The sequence below is a fragment of the Euleptes europaea genome, chromosome 1, assembly GCF_029931775.1.
Source record: "Euleptes europaea isolate rEulEur1 chromosome 1, rEulEur1.hap1, whole genome shotgun sequence".
Lineage (NCBI taxonomy): Eukaryota > Metazoa > Chordata > Lepidosauria > Squamata > Sphaerodactylidae > Euleptes > Euleptes europaea.
This window is the reverse complement of record NC_079312.1, coordinates 29703894-29721997: the sequence shown is the minus strand read 5'-3', so window position 1 is coordinate 29721997 and position 18104 is coordinate 29703894. Positions and strand designations below refer to the sequence as shown.

At 48.6% G+C, this 18104-nt stretch overlaps 1 protein-coding gene and 1 non-coding gene across 3 annotated transcripts in view; both read right to left on the bottom strand.

The window, feature by feature from the left end:
- The window catches only part of CPNE9 (copine family member 9), a 71120-nt gene that overhangs the window by 26302 nt on the left and 26714 nt on the right, over positions 1 to 18104 (bottom strand). The window contains exons 3-9 of one of the 2 annotated variants that reach the window (XM_056851900.1): positions 15628 to 15674; positions 14279 to 14382; positions 13326 to 13365; positions 11944 to 12020; positions 4709 to 4772; positions 2864 to 2967; positions 785 to 889 (exon numbers count right to left, since the gene is read on the bottom strand). In XM_056851900.1, coding sequence (XP_056707878.1) covers positions 785 to 889; positions 2864 to 2967; positions 4709 to 4772; positions 11944 to 12020; positions 13326 to 13365; positions 14279 to 14382; positions 15628 to 15674 — 541 coding nt within the window. Of the gene's footprint in view, positions 1 to 784; positions 890 to 2863; positions 2968 to 4708; positions 4773 to 11943; positions 12023 to 13325; positions 13366 to 14278; positions 14383 to 15627; positions 15675 to 18104 lie in introns of those variants that run through there. The other variant, XM_056851908.1, reaches the window with a different exon arrangement.
- Positions 1343 to 1414, bottom strand: TRNAD-GUC (transfer RNA aspartic acid (anticodon GUC)). Its single transcript has one exon. It is a non-coding gene; the product is annotated as a tRNA-Asp (tRNA).

The following is an 18104-nucleotide window of genomic DNA, read 5'->3' as shown; positions in this document are numbered from 1 at the left end:
GGTGAATGAAGGATGTTACACCTCATTCTCTACTGGGGTTGCTAGCTCTGGGATGAGAAATACCTGGAGATTTTGGGGGTGGAGCTTGAGGTGAGTGGGGTTCGGGAAGGGGACTTCAACAGGGTATAATGCCAATGGTTCCATCTTCCAAAGCGGCCATTTTCTCCAGGTGAACTGATCTCTGTCACTTGGAGATCACTTGTAACAGTGGGAGATCTCCAGCCACCACCTGGAGGTTACCTATGCTATAACACAGTAGCCACTATACAAAAAACAGCACGCAGGCTCGCTCTGTTAACTATACAGTTCTCTATTCTCAGCTTTATATAACTCCAGTGAAACAAATACAAGCAAAAATAACAAACATAACGTAACAGTTACAACTTATCTATACGAATGTAGAACTCAAAAACAACCCTGCAGAACCATCACTTCTCCCGTGCCAGCTGGAACGAGCGTGTCTCTTTAAATCTTGTGGACTTTAACACAGCAGATGTTGTGCTGGAAGACTTCGGCGTGTTTCTCCTAATCTGTTCATATTGTGCGTAGTGCTACGTGGTTGTTTTTGAGTGCCATGTTTGTATAGACAAGTTGTAACTTCTATGTTACATTTGTTATTTCTGCTTGTATTTGTTTCATTAGGGTGATGTATAGTTGAGAATAGAGAATCGTATAGTTAACAGAGCGAGCCTGCGTGCTGTTTTTTTGTATAGTGACCACCTGGTGGTCAGCAGCCCTATCCTCCCTCCTCCAGAGTACACCATACCCGCAGCCACGCTCTGACCTGTCGTAGTCCCCGTTGCACAGGGCTCGCACAGGGATGGAGAACGGCTGCCACACCGGATTCAGATTGTTCTTCACCACCTCCGTCTTGTGGCAGATGGTGAACCTGGAAGCAGAGAGAGGTCATGGCAAGTGGGCACAGAAACCGAGCATGAGAAAGAGGCAATATTGGCTGCGGCTGTTAGGGAGGGATGCTCTGCCCTGACTCTAAAGTATGTGAATGTGTAAGGGGACGGCTCGGGTAGGGTGCAGAAGACCTCCAGGAAATCAGAAACGGCCAGCTACCATGGCACAACAAAAGAAGCTTTCGGTGCCTTTAACAGCCGGACAGGGGTAAGCCTTCTGAGTTTAGGAGCACCTTGGAAGCAACTTGACGGCACTTCACACACACACACACACACGCACACACACAATTAAATACATGAACACATGAAGCTGCCTTATACTGAATCAGACCCTTGGTCCATCAAAATCAGTATCATCTACTCAGACCAGCAGCGGCTCTCCAGGGTCTCAGGCAGAGGTCTTTCACATCACCTCCTTGCCTAGTCCCTTTAACTGGAGATGCCAGGGATTGAACCTGGAACCTTCTGCGTGACAAGCAGATGCTCTACCACTGAGCCATGGCCCCTTCCCTTTTCACAAAGCGCAGGAGTAAAGGCTCTTTTCCTATAAGTGGAAGACATTTTGCCCAATAGAAAGGCCCACGTCCTCCTACTTCGATGTGGAAGTATGCCTGGGTGTAACTATTGATGTACAAGAGATTGTGGCATATGGATCAGAACTGTGAATAGGGTTGGCAACTCTGTGTCGGGAAATACCTGGAGATTTTGGGGGATGGAGGGGTTTGGGGAGTGGTGAGGTACATTGCCATAGAGTCCGCCCATCATTTTCTCCAGGGGAGCTGACCTCTGTCGCTGGAAATTAGTTCTAATGCTGGGAGACTTCCAGGCTCTACCTGGAGGTTGGCAACCCTAACTGTGAAGCCTGCAACTGAATTTCAGGGCACCCCTCCAATCAGTCTTCCACTGGGCAAAAGTGAGTGAGTGACAAGAAAGAAAAAAATCATCATGGTGGGCAGAATTACAGGCCTGTTGACAGGCCTGCTTGCTCTGATAGAGGCAGCTTTCTAGGCACCACAATTTAAGAAAGATGTAGACAAGCTGGAACGTGTCCAGAGGAGGGCAACAAAGATGGTGAGGGGTCTGGAGACCAAGTCCTATGAGGAAAGGTTGAAGGAGCTGGGTATGTTTAGCCTGAAGAGGAGAAGAGGGGATATGAGAACCATCGTCAAGTACTTGAAGGGCTGTCATAGTGAGGAGGGTGCTGAGTTGTTTTCTGTTGCTCCCAAAGGTTGGACCAGAACCAACGGGTTGAAATTAAATCAAAAGAGTTTCCGTCTAGACATTAGGAAGAATTTTCTAACCGTTAGAGCGGTTCTTCGGTGGAACCGGCTTCCTCAGGAGGTGGTAAGCTCTCCTTCCCTGGGGTTTTTTAAGCAGAGGCTAGATGGCCATCTGTCAGCAATGCTGATTCTATGACCTTAGGCAGATCATGAGAGGGAGGGCACCTTGGCCATCTTCTGGGTATGGAGTAGGGGTCACTGGGGGTGTGGGGGGGAGGTAGCTTGGAATTTCCTGCATTGTGCAGGGGGCTGGACTAGATGACCCTGGTGGTCCCTTCCAACTCTATGATTCTATGAATGGGCATGTGTTTGTGTATTAGGGTTGCCAGCTCCAGGTTGGGAAATACCTGGAGATTTAGGGGGTGGAGCCTGAATAGGGCAGGGTTTGGGGAAGGGTGGAAGTAACTTCAGTGGGGTCTAATGCCACAGAGTCCACCTTCCAAAGCAGCCATTTTCTCCAGGTGAACGGATTTCTGTTGCCTGGAAATCAGTTGTAATCCCAGGAGGTCTCCAGCCACCACCTGGAGGCTGGCAACCCTATTGGGAACTATTGGGAACTAAGGGGACCCAGTGATACTAGGAAGGCAACTGCATGCCCTGGGAGCATGACTCTGCCTAATGTGCCCGGTAGGCTGGGTGCCATGCCGGTCTGAAAGAGGGGTATCTCTTGCGTACGTGCCATCCTCGTTGCTGCGGTAGAAAACAAGGAAGGGGTCGGATTTGCCGAAGAAATCTTTCTTGTCGAGCTTGTTGGCACACAGCTGCATGGTGATAATGTCCTGGAAAGAGAAAAGCGAGATCAGATCACGGAGAAATGGTGGCGATGAGAGTATCGAGAGCAGTAATGGACAGCGTGGGAAACTGGAGGAGATGGAGAGAGCGGGGAGGGGGGCGCTCAGCATCAAGGCATTGCCTTTTGCGAACCGGACAGACTGTAAATGAAGGAGATGATAGGGAGGGGGAAAGCTGATCAAAGTGGGTTTTATGGCTCAAAATGAGGCTGATCAAAGAACGGTGGGGTAAAAGGTACTCTGCAAGGCTATGGTGGTAATCAGTGTTTGGGAAGAAAATGACAGAGAATGAGAAGAAGGGGTGTGTTTGAAGTAGCTGGGTATGACAGGAAGAGCTAACATGCGGCAGCTCAACCATAAGAAATCTGCCAAAGTCAGGGGCCCTTTTTTCCCACTGAGCGGATGGTCTCCAAGACTCAGGGCCCTTAATTCCAGGCCACAGAACAGCTAAGTCAGCTGTTAGGGTTGCCAGCTCTGGGTTGGGAAATACCTGGAGATTTTGGGGGAAGAGCCTGAGGAAGGCAGAGTTTGGGGAATGGGATATAATGCCATAGAGTCCACCGTCCAAAGGAGCTATTTTATCCAGGTAAACTGATCTCTGTCACCGGAGATCAGTTGTAATAGCGGGGGATCTCCAGCCACCACCTGGAGGTTGGCAACCCTATCAGCTGTGCCTGGTGTGTGTCTGGATCACAATGGGGTTATGTCTGCCCAGCATTTATTCCAGGCAGTGGTTTAAAGGGAATGTGCCATTATCAGGTCTCCCTTTAATGCAGAGATCCGTTCGTCATTTCCTACCCCTTGAGGAAAGCTTACTCTTAAATGCTGGCTATAAGAAAGAAGAGATTCAGAGGGAAGAAACACAGTCCTTCCTGTTTTCATGTCAGATGAATACTACCGGGATTGCCTTAACATCAAAGCTTATGCAGCTCAGAATGGATATCTACTTTTGGAGAGTAGATTCTTCAGGGGTTTAAAGCCCAAGTTTTCCATCATCTTTTCCCATCTTGCACAGATAGTTTTATATTACAGAACTGAACAAGCATTTCCATAAAATAAAAAAAAACGTTGCTCCTCCCCCAGTGTGATGTTTCATACAAGTTGCCAAGATGAAGAAGAAGAGTTGGTTTTTATAGGCCAACTTTCTCTACCACTTAAGGCAGAATCAAACCGGCTTACAATCACCTTCCCTTCCCTTCCCCACAACAGACTCCCTGTGAGGTAGGTGGGGCTGAGAGAGCGCTAAGAGAGCTGTAACTTGCCCAAGGTGACCCAGCTCCTTCGTGGGGAGGAACAGGGAATCAAACCCAGTTGTCCAGATCAGAGTCCACCGCTCCAAATCACTGCTCTTAACCACCACACCATGCTGGCTCCCGATGCACTCACAAAACCAGAGACCTTAGCTCCAAAATCTCATACCTTTTTGGCTGAGGTGTCTCCCCACCCCCACTACAGTTACTGCCAAAAGACTCCTTTGGGAGGTGTTTTGTGGGGAATTTAACACTCCCTCCACGTAATTTCCATCTCCTTTCCTTCGCCTGTTCCCACAATAGAGAGCTCAATAAAAAGGCCTTCTTGTAAACTAAAGCGAATATTGACAGGATGTTACTAGACAGGGCTGCATAAAGCTCGAGCCGTTCCATCTATGGGGCATGGGTGTGCCCACCACACTCTTGTTCCCATGTCCCTCCCCTGCAAGTTTACTCCCTGTATGCGGAGAGGCACTCACCCGGCAATTGCTGAGCTCTTCGGCAGATAGCACAATGGTGCCACATTTTTTCCCTGGGACCCCCCTGAAAGGGAGAGAGAGAGAGAGACTTAGCAATAGTTCAGATGAGGTCACCCGCTCATGGTGGCCAACAAAAATCATTATTATTCTTCCCTTTCTCCAAGGAACTTAAGACAAGGGGCAGAGTCCTTCCCTCCCCTTTTGCTTTCACAACAACCTTGTGAGGTAAATTAGGGTGCGAGAGACTGACCGGCCCCAGGTCATGCAGTGAGCTTCATGGCTGAGTGAGGATTTAGTTATTTTATTTACGTTGTTTATAGTGCACCGTTCTCACTGGAAAAGACAATCATGCTAGGAAAAGTCGAAGGCAGCAGGAAAAGAGGAAGACCCAACAAGAGATGGATCAACTCTATAAAGGAAGCCACGGCCCTCAATTTGCAAGACCTGAGCAAGGCTGTCAAAGGTAGAACGTTTTGGAGGACATTGGAGGACAGTGATTCATAGGGTCGCCATGAAGACACTTAACACACACACATTCTCACTAGGTCTCAAGGCGGATTCCACAGAGTGAGTCAATACAAACAACAAGACGGGACATTCAATAAACCGTGAAATAGGATCTGGGTTTTAGAACCAACCAGAAGTCTGAAACACAGAATTCGAGCAAAGCATAGGTGTTGATGTGACACATAAAATGATGCAAGATTACACAGTAGGATCCAACTTACAGCAAATTATACGCAGGAGTATAGACCGCAGTCCCTAATCGTTTATCCAGGTAACTTTGTGAAGCCTTCTGCATGTGCTACCCTATTACCTGCTAGAAAAGCTCTTGAATAATTCAGTTTTGCATAGTTTGCAGAGAGCAGGAGCCTTCCTGACCTCCTCAGGCAGACTATTCCACAAGGGAGGGGGGACTCAACAGAAAAGGCATGGGTACGGGCAGGTGTTGATTTTGCCCATTTGCAGGTTGGTACCTGGAGAAGACCCTGCTTGGATGAGTGAAGCTGTTGCGGCGGAACATAGGGGGCGAGACAGTCTCGCAGATATGAGGGGCCCCCATTCAAAGGCCTGAGTCACATATGCAGGAGAATGCCACATCTCCCAGTAGACTCCCATGTTGTTATGCTCTTCAGACAGCCTTCTCCTGGTGGCACCCTCTCCTGAGGTCCAAAATACACATTACGTTTTACACGTTTTGGTACATGGGTGCCCAACCCACTCCTAGTCAGACATTAGAACAGGGATGAACTTTAAAAGCTTCTTCATCCCCTGTGCAGCTCCAGATGCTTCCGGGGGAAAGGGGAGGAGGGACTTCATGCTTCCCTCCTGCGCCGTTTTTGCCAGGGGAAACTTCTCCCCACAGCCATTTCCATTGGCGCAAAAAACACGGGAGGGAAGCATGAAGTCCCTTCTCCCCCCTGGAAGCATTTGGCGCCACACAGGGTGACTAAGACATTTTTAAAGGTTAGTCCCCGCTCTAACATTTGACTATGAGTTGGGTCAGGCACCCGCATTCCAATATATGTCAAACGTAATGTGTATTTTAGCCCTGGCATTATCCAAACGGCAATAGTTAGGTCACTGGGTTTATCTGTGGCAGGTCCAGTCCTCTGGAACAGCCCCAGAGTGAGTTCAGAGGGAGAATTCATGCACTCCATTTTGGAAGATATGGAAACACTTTTTATTCCACAGGGCTTTTGGTGGAGGGAAAACTAACAGATTCGGCAGCTTTTGTAATAGTGTGTAGTGTTTTCAATTTGTTGATGGGCAGTTATGATTTGCTGGCTTGCTAGCCACCTTAAATAAAAATATTTTAAATCAATCAATAAATAAGCCCTGAGATAGCAGAATGGATTGCAGGTGATGGATTCTAATTTTAAATGGCCATCTTTTTGAAGATAGTTTCAGAGGGTAGCCATATTGGTCCACAGTAGAAGAGCTCGATCCGAGTCCATTAACGGACCAACAAGATTTTCAGGTTGTAAGGTTTTGTGAGTCAAAGCTCTGAGAAAGGGTATCTGATGAAGGAAGCCTTGACTCTCGAAAGCTTTGACTCTGAAATTTTTGTTGGTCTCTAAGGAATGGACTCGAATCTAGTTCTTCTTTCTGAAAACTCATAGTGAGCAAAAATCAAGTGCAGCAGGAAAAAGGGTTTTACTAGGGCTGTTGAAAAAAAATTCGGTAAAGTTCGGCTTTGGCAAAATTCGGCCCTTTTTAATTCGGAACGTGCCAAAGTCCGAACTCCCCCGCTTCGGATCCGCGAAATTCGGCATGAGATCCGGAGTTCGGGGGAAAATTCGGCCCCGCCCGCGCCTTCACGGGGCTTCCATGAAGGCGCGCAGGGGGCTCTTTAAACAGATCTGCGCCTCCCAGCTTGGAGGCGCAGATCTGTTTGAAGAGCCCCCCGCGCGCCTTCATGGAACCCCCGTGAAGGCGCGCGCGAGGGGGGAACCCCGAATCTGCCGAATTTATTCACAGAACATTTCCCGCCTTTTTTTTAGTTCGGTTCGTCCCGAACTAAAAACCACCGAATCGGGGGGAAATTCGACTGTTTTTCGGTTCGGGATGAACCGAATCGACAGCCCTAGGTTTTACTCCAGGGTTCTGCATCCGATTGCTCTGGAGACAATTGTGACTCAGGACAGAACCAAACAGGGCTTGTTAAATAATGAAATCAAATCTTTTACGTTAAATTGTGGGAACTCCCTGCCCCAGGATGTGGTGATGGCTGCCAACTTGGAAGGCTTTAAGAGGGGAGTGGAGATGTTCATAGAGGAAAGGGGTATTCATGGCTACCAGCAGATATGGATACTAGTCATGATGCATACCTATTCTCTCCAGGATCAGAGGAGCATGCCTGATCTTAGGTGCTGTGGGACACAGGCAGGGTGGTGCTGCTGCAGTTGTCTTGTTTGTGGGCTTCCTAGAAGCACCTGGTTGGCCACTGTGTGAACAGACTGCTGGACTTGATGGACCTTGCTGATCCAGCAAGGCCTTTCTTATGTTTCTATGTTCTTAAGTTCAAGGCAGGACAATCGCCACTGATGCTGGGCAGTGGTGCTCACTCTTCCTATGATCCATGCCCATGTGAGGACCACCAGCACAGCTCCATTCAGGCCTGAACTACAGAAACTCCAGCTTCCTTCTGTAAGCTTCCCTGGCGTTCTGCTCCAGGGACTAGAATTCCACTCTTTACTAGGGCCACTAAGCAATTAAACATTTTAATCAATTAACTGGGTAGCTTTGATCTGATTAATCAATTACCTGACTCATTTTTTTAATTACATGTTTCAAAGCAAAGTGAAGGTGCCCTTCTGAGGATCTTGGAGAAGTTTCCTATTAAGTTATAAATGAGCAAACAGAAGCTATCATTCCAGGAAACAGGAAAGACCTTATTTAATTTTGTTCTTCTTTTTCAAACTCTGGACTACTGAGCTGTCTCTACTCCAGTAAGCTGCAAGAGATGAAATGCCCAATAATATTATGGGAGATCCATATTTAAAAAGATATACTGGCTGCTCGTTCATCTGTATACCATCAGTTTCAGCTGCCTCTGGTCCTTATTGTCAGAAGGGAATGGAGAAATCACAGTTGTTTATTCTGGGAAAAGAGGCCATTCATAGTGTGGCTATTCTTATACATATGAATGGGGGAGATCATACAACAGAATAGCGCTCCCATACCTTCATAGGTAGGTGAGAATGGGGTTTCTGTTTCCCCTGCACACACAGAGCTGCCTTAGACAGAGACAGCTCATTGGTTTTATGTATGTGTGTGTGTGTGTGTGTGTGTGTGTGGATGTATGTATGTATGAAGATGGCTGTGAGTTGACAGTAAAATACATATTGACAGATATTCATGCATGCATTTTTTTTTACATCAATTCACAGCTGACTTAGAAGAAGAAGAAGAAGAGCTGGTTTTTATATGCAGACTTTCTCTACCACTTAAGGGTGACTCAAACCGGCTTACAATCACCTTCCCTCCCCCTCCCCACAACAGACACCCTGTGAGGTAGGCGGGACCTAGAGAGCTCTAACAGAGCCGTAACTTGCCCAAGGTCAGCCAGCTGGATTCGTGTGTAGGAGTGGGGAATCAAACCCAGTTCTCTAGATCAAGGTCTACCGCTCCAAATCATCGCTCTTATTCACTACACCACATTGGCTCTAGAGCAACACCATAGGTTTTCAAGGTATGAGACATTCTGAGGTGGTTTGCCATTGCCTGCCTCTGTGTAGCAACCCTGGATTTCCTTGGTGGTCTCCCATCCCAGCAATAACCAGGGCTGACCCTGATTAAACGCCCAAGATCAGGCTAGCCTGATGAGCTATCCAGGTCAGGGCATCTCAAACTGCCTACTCTGATTGGCAGCAGTTTTCCAGGGCCTCATGCCGAGAAAGGTCCTTGAACTGGAGGCGAAGGGGATCGAACTTGAGACCTTCTGAATGCAAAGCTTGTGCACTATTGCTGTGGTGTGGCCCCTTCCTCAGAGACTACTGGCCCTTTAAGGCAGGCCAAAGACCGAGAGCATCATCTGCAGCCGGATGTCAGTGCAGCATGACAGTCTTTTCCATGCCTGCCTTTGAGTGCCTGCATCCAAGGGAAGCAGCGGCAGGCAGGGTTCTTTCAAAGTATTTTGTCCCTCCACGCAAGGTACCTGGATACAAATGCACAAAGCTTCCGAGAAGAGAACAAAGGTCAGTATTGTTTGCTGTGCTTGGCTGCGGCTCTCCAGGGTCTCAGGCAGAGATCTTTCCCATCACCTCCTACCTGAGCCCTTAACTGGAGATGCTGGGAATTGAACCTGGGACCTTCTGCATGCCAAGCAGATGCTCTTCCACTGAGCCACACAGCCCCTTCCCTAAAGGTATGTATGTAAGTAATTATTTATTATGGTCCCAGACCAGAATGCTATTATATACATAGGATTAAAAGTGTTGCATAGGTTGTAAATATAAATATCATGTCTTCACTCAATTTCCATATGATTGATAATCATTCCTCATCACTGAAATATAAAACATCAGGTTCAATTCTGTACATGCTCTCTTGCCCCCAGCTAGTAAATGAAAAACACAACATGAGTTCACAGAAAATAACTTCCTTTCCTGGGATATAATTTCCTTTTCCTATTAGTTTCCTTAACACTGGACATACAATACTTATTAATTAATTGGCAAGCCGTTAACTGCCATGCGGCAGAACGCGTTTGAACGGGCGAGACGGTTGTTCTCCTTTCTTATCAAGACTAACAGATTTACGGTAGCTGAATTAGAGTTTATCCACAGATTTAATCGCATTAATTGGGACTTAAGTATAGGCAAGGCATATCTCCTCCACTGCAGTTGTTAGATTAATTTACCCTAACTAGAGAGACTGCATTATCACCAATTACGGATGTCGTGTACAGCCGTATAAGCATAACACAGATTTATCTTTACGGGCGCCAGACATTCCCCACCCCTTTCCCTTCATCACATGCTGCCTGCTCTGAGGGGCAGTGGCTCAGTGGTAGAGCATCTGATTGGCCAGCAGAAGGCCCCAGGTTCAATCCCCGGCATCTCCAGTTAAAGGGACTAGGCAAGGAGGTGATGTGAAAGACCCCTGCCTGAGTCCCTGGAGAGCCGCTGCCGGTCTGAGTAGACAGTGCTGACTTGATAGACCAAGGGGCTGATTCAGTAGAAGGCAGCTTCATGTTGCGAAGGCTTCAGAGGGGATAGAGATCAGACCCAGTTATAGTTGTAGTCCTGTCACTGTTCATATCAGTTTGCTCATTCCTGCTCCAATTATCAGCCCTTCCTACCTCCCGAGGACAGGCAGCTGCCCTAGCATGCACCTCATGCTCTCACTGTCTTGGCTTAATGCACCTCATGCTGTTAGTGCAGGGGTTACCAAGGGTCTGATTCAGTATAAGGCAGCTTCATATGTTCATGTGTGACATTCATTGCTCATTCTTCTGCCCAACACTGGTAATTGCTGTCCTTGTTATGCTGCCCACAGCAAGCCGCTGGGAAGGCTCAGAGAGCCAGACCTGGCCGTCGGGAATCTGTCTCTGTCCTTGGCCTTCTGCCATTTAGATCAGCGGCACTAGCTCTGCGCTGCGTGTCCAGGGTACAGTGCTATGGCAGTTGCCTGTCTTCGGGAGGTAGGAAGGGCTGATAACTGGAGCAGGGAATGAGCAAACCGATATGAACAGTGACAGGACTACGACTGTTTCTGGGTCTGATCTCTATCCCCTCTGGAGCCTTCATGACATGAAGCTGCCTTATACCGAATCAGACACTTGGTCCATCAGAGTCAGTATTGTCTACTCAGACCGGGAGCGGCTCTCCAGGGTCTCAGGCAAGGGTCTGTCACATCATCTACTTGTCTGGTCCTTTAACTGGAGATGCTGGGGATTGAACCTGGGACCTTCTGCATGCTCAGCAGATGCTCTACCACTGAGCTACAGCCCTTCCCCAAAGCCTTCCCCTGGGTCCCTTCCAAAGCTCAGGGTTGATGATCTCACCATTTTGCCTGTCTTGGCCTAATGCACCTCATGCACTCACAGTCATGGCTTAATGTACCTCATGCTCTTAGTGTAGGGGTAACTCTTTAGCAACATTCCCCACGAAACCTTGATGCACGCCTTGACTTGTTGGAGAGTTGCAACGTCTAGCGTACAAAGGAACTGAGAAGAAGACCCAACAGGGGGCGGGCAAGTGGTCAGCTACTTAGGTCTATAAGGCTAGAGATCTTTCCACCCTTTTCACACCTCTTGACTATCCTCGGGGACAATTTTCTCCTTCTCAGAAGTCATTCCACCCTCTCTCATAAGAGCATAAGGCCATGCTGGATCAGACCAAGGTCCATCAAGTCCAGCAGCCTGTTCACACAGTGGCCAACCAGGTGCCTCCAGGAAGCCCACAAACAAGACGACTGCAGCAGAAGCATCCTGCCTATGTCCCAAAGCACCTAATATAACAGGCATGCTCCTCTGATCCTGGAGAGAATAGGTATGCATCATGATTAGTATCCATTTTTACTAGCAGCCATGATTACCCCTCTCCTCCATTAACATGTCAGCTCCCCTCTTTAGCTCTCCCTCTTTAGCTCGATAGACAGCTCGAGGCTCTGTCTCTCAGCTTTCCCATTCTAAAACGTAGTTCCCTCAATAAAGAGCAACTTTATCTTTAATCAGTGAGTCTGCCGTTTCTCTGCGTACTTAAGCATGCTCTGCCAACATGACTTACGCGAGTGTCCGCTCCAGGCGACCTCTTAGGGAGCCGATCACCTCACCCAGAGCCACGTAGGCTTGTCCTAGGAAGTCCTGCCAAAAAGAGGAAGGGGGTGAGGACTGGGACACAGAACTCCTAGAGAAGGGAAAGGGAGCCCCCGCCCCCATTGAGGTGCAGACCCTGAGCCTAGCTTCCCTTTGTGCTTCTCTTCATCCACTGTGTGCAGAACTTTCCTCTAACGCCTTTGAGTTCAGTGAAAGACGTTGGTCTTCCATGAGTGGAAGTTGCTAGCACTGGTGGGCTCCCCTCTGCAAACTACCTCTGCTTTGGAAAAGGCAACAGGAAGGACACTGAAAGAGATAGCCATGTGGTTGCAGGTATATATAAACTGGCCTCTCTCTCTCTCTCAAATCTCAGCTGACTTATGGTGAGTTTTCTGGGCAAGAGATATTCAGAGGTGGTTTGCCATTGCCTGCTTCTGCGTAGCCACCCTGGTATTCCTTGGTCTCCCATCCAAGTACTAACCAGGGCCTGCCCTGCTTAGCTTCCGAGATCCGACTAGATTGGGCTAACCTGGGCTACCCAGGTCAATCCCCAAGCTGTTCCAGCCCCATTGCACTTGACCACCAGAGGGCAGTGTTGCCCCTTACCTTCTACAGGTCAGGTTGAGAAAGCAGCATGGAAAGGAAAGTTAGGAGCAATTAGTTACTCGATGGGTCTTCCAACTGAGAAGCTCCCCTGCCCTCATCTCCTCTGTGACTGGTAACTGTATGGCCAATGGGGATCCCAAGCCAAGGAGCCAAGTATAATTAGAAAAGGAGCAAAGCAGAGCTGGCCCCACATCCAATGGGTTAGGGGCCTGCTTTGCTGGAGAGTGAAGCTTGGTGCTGTGGTTCCGTCAGATAGTACCTCCTCCCCACGGACCGAAGTGCCCAACTGCATGATGGAAGTATAAGCTTGCCATTTCCAGATCCTGAAAAGGGTCTTGTGAAAGAAACCCGTATTGTGTGGCTTTTCAGGCAACAGTCCCAGAGCAATGCTGATTCCTATGACCATGCAAACAATACAGGGCTTCCATCATAGCAATCCCAAGGGAAAGAGCACTTCCCTTTTAGCAGGCTTTCTGGAGCATGTACACATGAACACATGAAGCTGCCTTCTACTGCATCAGACCCTTGGTCCATCAAAGTCAGTATTGTCTACTCAGACCGGCAGCGGCTCTCCAGGGTCTCAGGCAGAGGTCTTTCACATCACCTACCTGCCTAGTCCCTTTAACTGGAGATGCCAGGGATTGAACCTGGGACCTTCTGCATGCTAAGCAGATGCTCTACCACTGAGCCACTAGCTGGGGTCCTGCACATACGCCCTGGGGGAAGAAAAGTTGGCATCGTACTCACATGCTTGGTGATGTTGCAGGTCTTGGAGTCCACATTGTAACTGGAAAAGCACAGAGAGGTTAGCATTCCCAGCCTTGGCCTAAAGCATGGTTTGGGGAAGGGCCCCTGGAGTCAGGGCAGGGCCAGCATTAGACGGCCCTCGCCAAGGCTCACACACCCCAGAAGGGGGCATGCTGTTGGTCCCTGGAGACCTCCAGGCTGACATATGCATCTCTTTGCAGATGCTTCTTGAACAAATGAACAGGGTAGGGTTGCAAACTCTGGGTGGGGAAATTCCTGGAGATTTGGGGGTGGGTCCCAGGGAGGGTGGAGTGTGAGGAGGGAAGAGAGCTTAGAAGTGATCTGATGTCGGAGAGCTAGGGTTGCCAACCTCCAGGTGGTGACTGGAGATCTCCCGCTATTACAACTGATCTCGAGGCGACAGAGACCAGTTCCCCTGGAGAAAGCGGCTGCTTTGGCAATTGGACTCTATGGCATTGAAGTCCCTCCCCTCTCCAAACCCCTGTTCTTCAGGCTCCACCCCCAAAATCTCCAGGTATTTCCCAACCCAGAGCTGGCAACCCTACCTAAGGGTCAACCCCCCCTCAACTTGCAACTGGCACTGAACTTGGGATGGACCTAGGGTTGCCAACCTCCAGGTACTGGCTGGAGATACAGCTGATCTCCAGCTGATAGAGATCAGTTCACCGGGAGAAAACGGCCAATTTGGCCATTGGACTCTATGGCATTGAAGTCCCTCCCCTCCCCAAACCCTGCCCTCTTCAGGCCCCGCCCCCAAAACCTCCCGCCAGTGGCGAAGAGGGACCTGGCAACCCTAGATGGACCCTGCAATGTTGCAAGGGAGAAAAGAGCTGTGATGGGAGCTGTGTGGGGGAAATCATGAAGGAGGGGTGCAGAGGGGTGAAGGGAGGGGGAGAGCGGAAGGGCACGGCAGGCGAGCGGCAACGACTCACACATCAAAACGCAGGTTCTGCTTCTCCTCAAAGTAATAGTCGAGCACAAACTTGCGGACAAAGTCCGGGTTCAGGGTGTTGTCAATCACTTCCGTGCGGCCAAACTGGGCAGGAAAAAAAACACACAAGCGAGTTAAGAGAGGTGCAGCGGGCATCCCGTCGTCCTTTACATCGCTGCGGGGAGGTGGGGGTGACGGCTACGACTAGGAGGATGCCCTGGTTTCATTCCTCCCCTCCTAATCCCCAGTTTGGGATTAAGAGAACCAGAAAGCAAATGATGAGTTCCTCGTGGCGGGGCGGGGGGGCATATGTATGTGCCAGGGGCCTGCATCACTGAGCAAAGGATTAAGTAGCGTTTGATGAGGCAATGATTGTCGGCTGTCCCTCAGCGGAAGGGCTGCTTTTGGAACTGGGAAACGATTTAAGCTCGCACTGCTGTTTCATCTCCCACTCAACTGGGGGACTGAAAGTGACAGCTCGTGTCTCTTGGTTGCAACCCCAGAATCTGAGTATTTCTCAAGTGCAGCGGGCAACTACAGCACTCATTGGGGTGTGGGGGCGTGTGGAGAAATGGGAGGCCATCTAACATTGAGGCTGGAGTAGGATCTGAGAGACCTGGGTTCAAATCCCCACTCTCCCATGTATCTCTCTCGTTGACCTGGGGTCTGTCACTCCTGCTCAACCTAACCCATCTCACATCCTAGAGTCACGTGAGTCACTTGGCGTAAAATTAAACAGGAGTCCGCTGACACCTTAAGGGCTAAAAACACTTATTACGGCATCAGCTTCTTATCAATCAGAGCTCTCTTCATCAGATGCACAAAGTGTACATTCATTTATACTTGTAGCTTTTTGTGTAAATGCATCTGCCCAACAGATGTACGCTACATGCATGTAAGGAAGTGAGCTCTGACTCATGAAATCTTTTGCGGGAAGACGTGTTATTATCTGGAATATTCTTATCAATGTTGTTAACCCTCTCTTACCTCAGAGGGTGGTTGTGATGATAAAAGGGGGGGAGAACTGTGTGCACTACACTTGCCAATGTCAAGGTGGGGCCTGGAGATCTCCTGGACTTCCAACTGATCTCCAGACTGGGTTTACCCCCAGAAGCGCTGCATTGCTGCAGCCGCTTTAGCACTCAACGCAAGTGTTTTGGGGGTTTGAGTGCTAAAGTGGCCGTGGCGATGCGGCGCTTTCAGGGGTAAACCTGGAAGTGACGGGATCGTGTTGTGCGCGGTTGTGCACGATTGCTATTGTCATCCCCCAAAACCTCTTGCTGATGGAGAGGGAGGACCTGGCAGCCCTATCGCCTGACCATCTGAGACAAAGAAGGCAAAGCTACTTACTTCACGCCATTCCTTGTCCACGTTTCCTTGGACATAGAGAATCACAACTGCAAGGATAAAGGGCAACAGAATTACATTCAGAACAGGGAGTGCGTGCCTCAAAGTCTTCCCCCCTCCTCTTGGATCACACAGTCCTTTACAAATGCTCCAGGAGGAGGTGAGTTGGAAGTAGGGTTGCCAACCTCCAGGTACTAGCTGGAGATCTCCTGCTATTACAACTGATCTCCAGCCGACAGAGGTCAGTTCACCGGGAGAAAATGGCCACTTCGGCAATTGGACTCTATGGCACTGAAGTCCCTCCCTTCCCCAAACCCCGCCCTCCTCAGGCTCTGCCCCCCAAACCTCCCACCAGTTGCAAAGAGGGACCTGGCAACCCTAGAAGGAAGAGAAAAGCAGTGGAGAACACTTTACCCTTTCAGCATCAGCCACTTTTCAAACAGGCCCCTGCAGACAGGTGTTGTGATCGACTGGGGTTGGGTGCTAATTTAGAAAGGAGAAGTGGAAGGCAGAGAAACCCCTTCCCTCTACTTTTATCCTCCAGCAGTTCCCCGCCCCCCAGATCTCCCAGGCTGTTTTTCCTTTTAAAAAGGTTACCTTTGGCAGTGTGTTATATGTACTTGCCTGCAGTGTTTCGAAGGCCGTGCCATGTTTTTCCTTCCAAAAGCTACAAAATAGAGTTGACAATCCCCCCTCCCTCCTCCCCCCCTCTGCCTTGAAGAGCTGTGTCAGGAGCTCAAATCAGGAGGCTGAACTTTCCTTATCACTTTTACGTCCCTGCCAGGAAAAGCTTTACCTGCTAGATTTCGGCTTATCGCAGCCGTTCAAAGCACAGTAGCTTTGCCAAGAAATTTTAAAAAGCCGGAATGTTTCTGCAAAGCGTTTATATGAGGGTCGAAAGCTCCAGTCTACTAAAGCTGAAACAGAAATCTGAACCCGTGGAGATTCAAGGGCACCTTTATTTATTTTAAAAGCCATTTTGTCTCCGTTGTATTACAGGAAATGAAGAAGAACATATTCAAGACGGTCTTTTCTCCTAACAAGGAGCGATGGCTCTGGTTTATTAAATTGTAATGCACAGATGACATTAATAAAGCAGTGAGGTCAGTCCTGAAGCCGCCTCACTGCCTTCAGTTCAAGTGTGCTCTTTCCTCTCCCTGACTGAGCTGCCACCACCCAGGCTCTACAAGTTTGCTGCCGAAGTTGGCCAGGCACAGCACTGATTGGCTGGTGCCTATATCATCAAGACTACATCACCATCCCCGTGTCATCCTCTGTTTTTGGAGCAGTTGTACAACTCTCTTAAAAACATTTCTGGTTCTTAAAAAGATAGCAAAGTTATAAACTACATATTTTACAGCTTCGGTACACGCTGCCTGAAAACTGGTTTTTTATAGGGAAGCGTTCATAGAATCACAGAGTTGGAAGGGACCACCAGAGTCATCAAGTCCAACCTCCTGCATGACTACCTCCCCCCCCACACACACCTAGTGACCAGAAGATGGCCAAGATGCCCTCCCTCTCATCATCTGCCTAAGGTCACAGAATCAGCATTGCTGACAGATGGCCATGTAACCTCTTCTTAAAAACCTCTATGGAAGGAGAGCTTACCACCTCCCGAGGAAGCCTGTTCTACTGAGGAACCTCTCTGTTAGAAAATTCTTCCTAATGTCTAGATGGAAACTCTTTTGATTTATTCATAGATACTGAAGCTGCAAAATACACCTTTTGCCCTTTTCAGACAAAATGGCGATTGCGGGTACTAAGAGGATTGCTCCTAGCATGCTCTCAGGGCTAGTCCAAGGTTTTTCGATGTTCTGGACAAACTATTAATTCTGCACCCTCTATTCAACAGAGAGAAAAGTGAGAAATCTGAAATGATTTTTTTTTTACTTACTGGGCATTCAAAATAAACAATGTAAAAATAGATTCGCCCTTCCAATGGCATCCATGTTCTATCATGGTCGCTATAGATAGATATGGATACGGAGACTCTAGAAGTCAATTAATGCCAATCTTCCCTTCAAGCTAGTAGAAGGCCCACTGCCTTTTTTGTAGGGCTGCCAACCTCGAGGTGGTGGCTGGAGATCTTCTGCTATTACAACTGATTTCCAGCTGATAGACATCAGTTCACCTGGAGAAAATGGCCGCTTTGGCAATTGGACTCTATGGCATTGAGGTCCCTCCCCTCCTCTGTCATCTGGAGATCAATTGTAATTCCTGGAGAACTCTAGCCCCCACCGGGAAGTTGGCAACCCTACTTTAAGAGCTCCAAAAAAAAGTAATCTATGTGGAAACATTAGTAATGAACAAATATAATTCAGTTAAATCAATTAAAAACATCTTTCATTGGTTAACAGCCTTCGTTTAGATTTTCACCACAGACAGTGCAGTACGATGTGGGTTTAGTCAGAAGTAAATCCTACTTCATTCCGTGGGTTTACTTCCAGGGAAGCCTGCGCAGGATTGCAGTCTAAGGC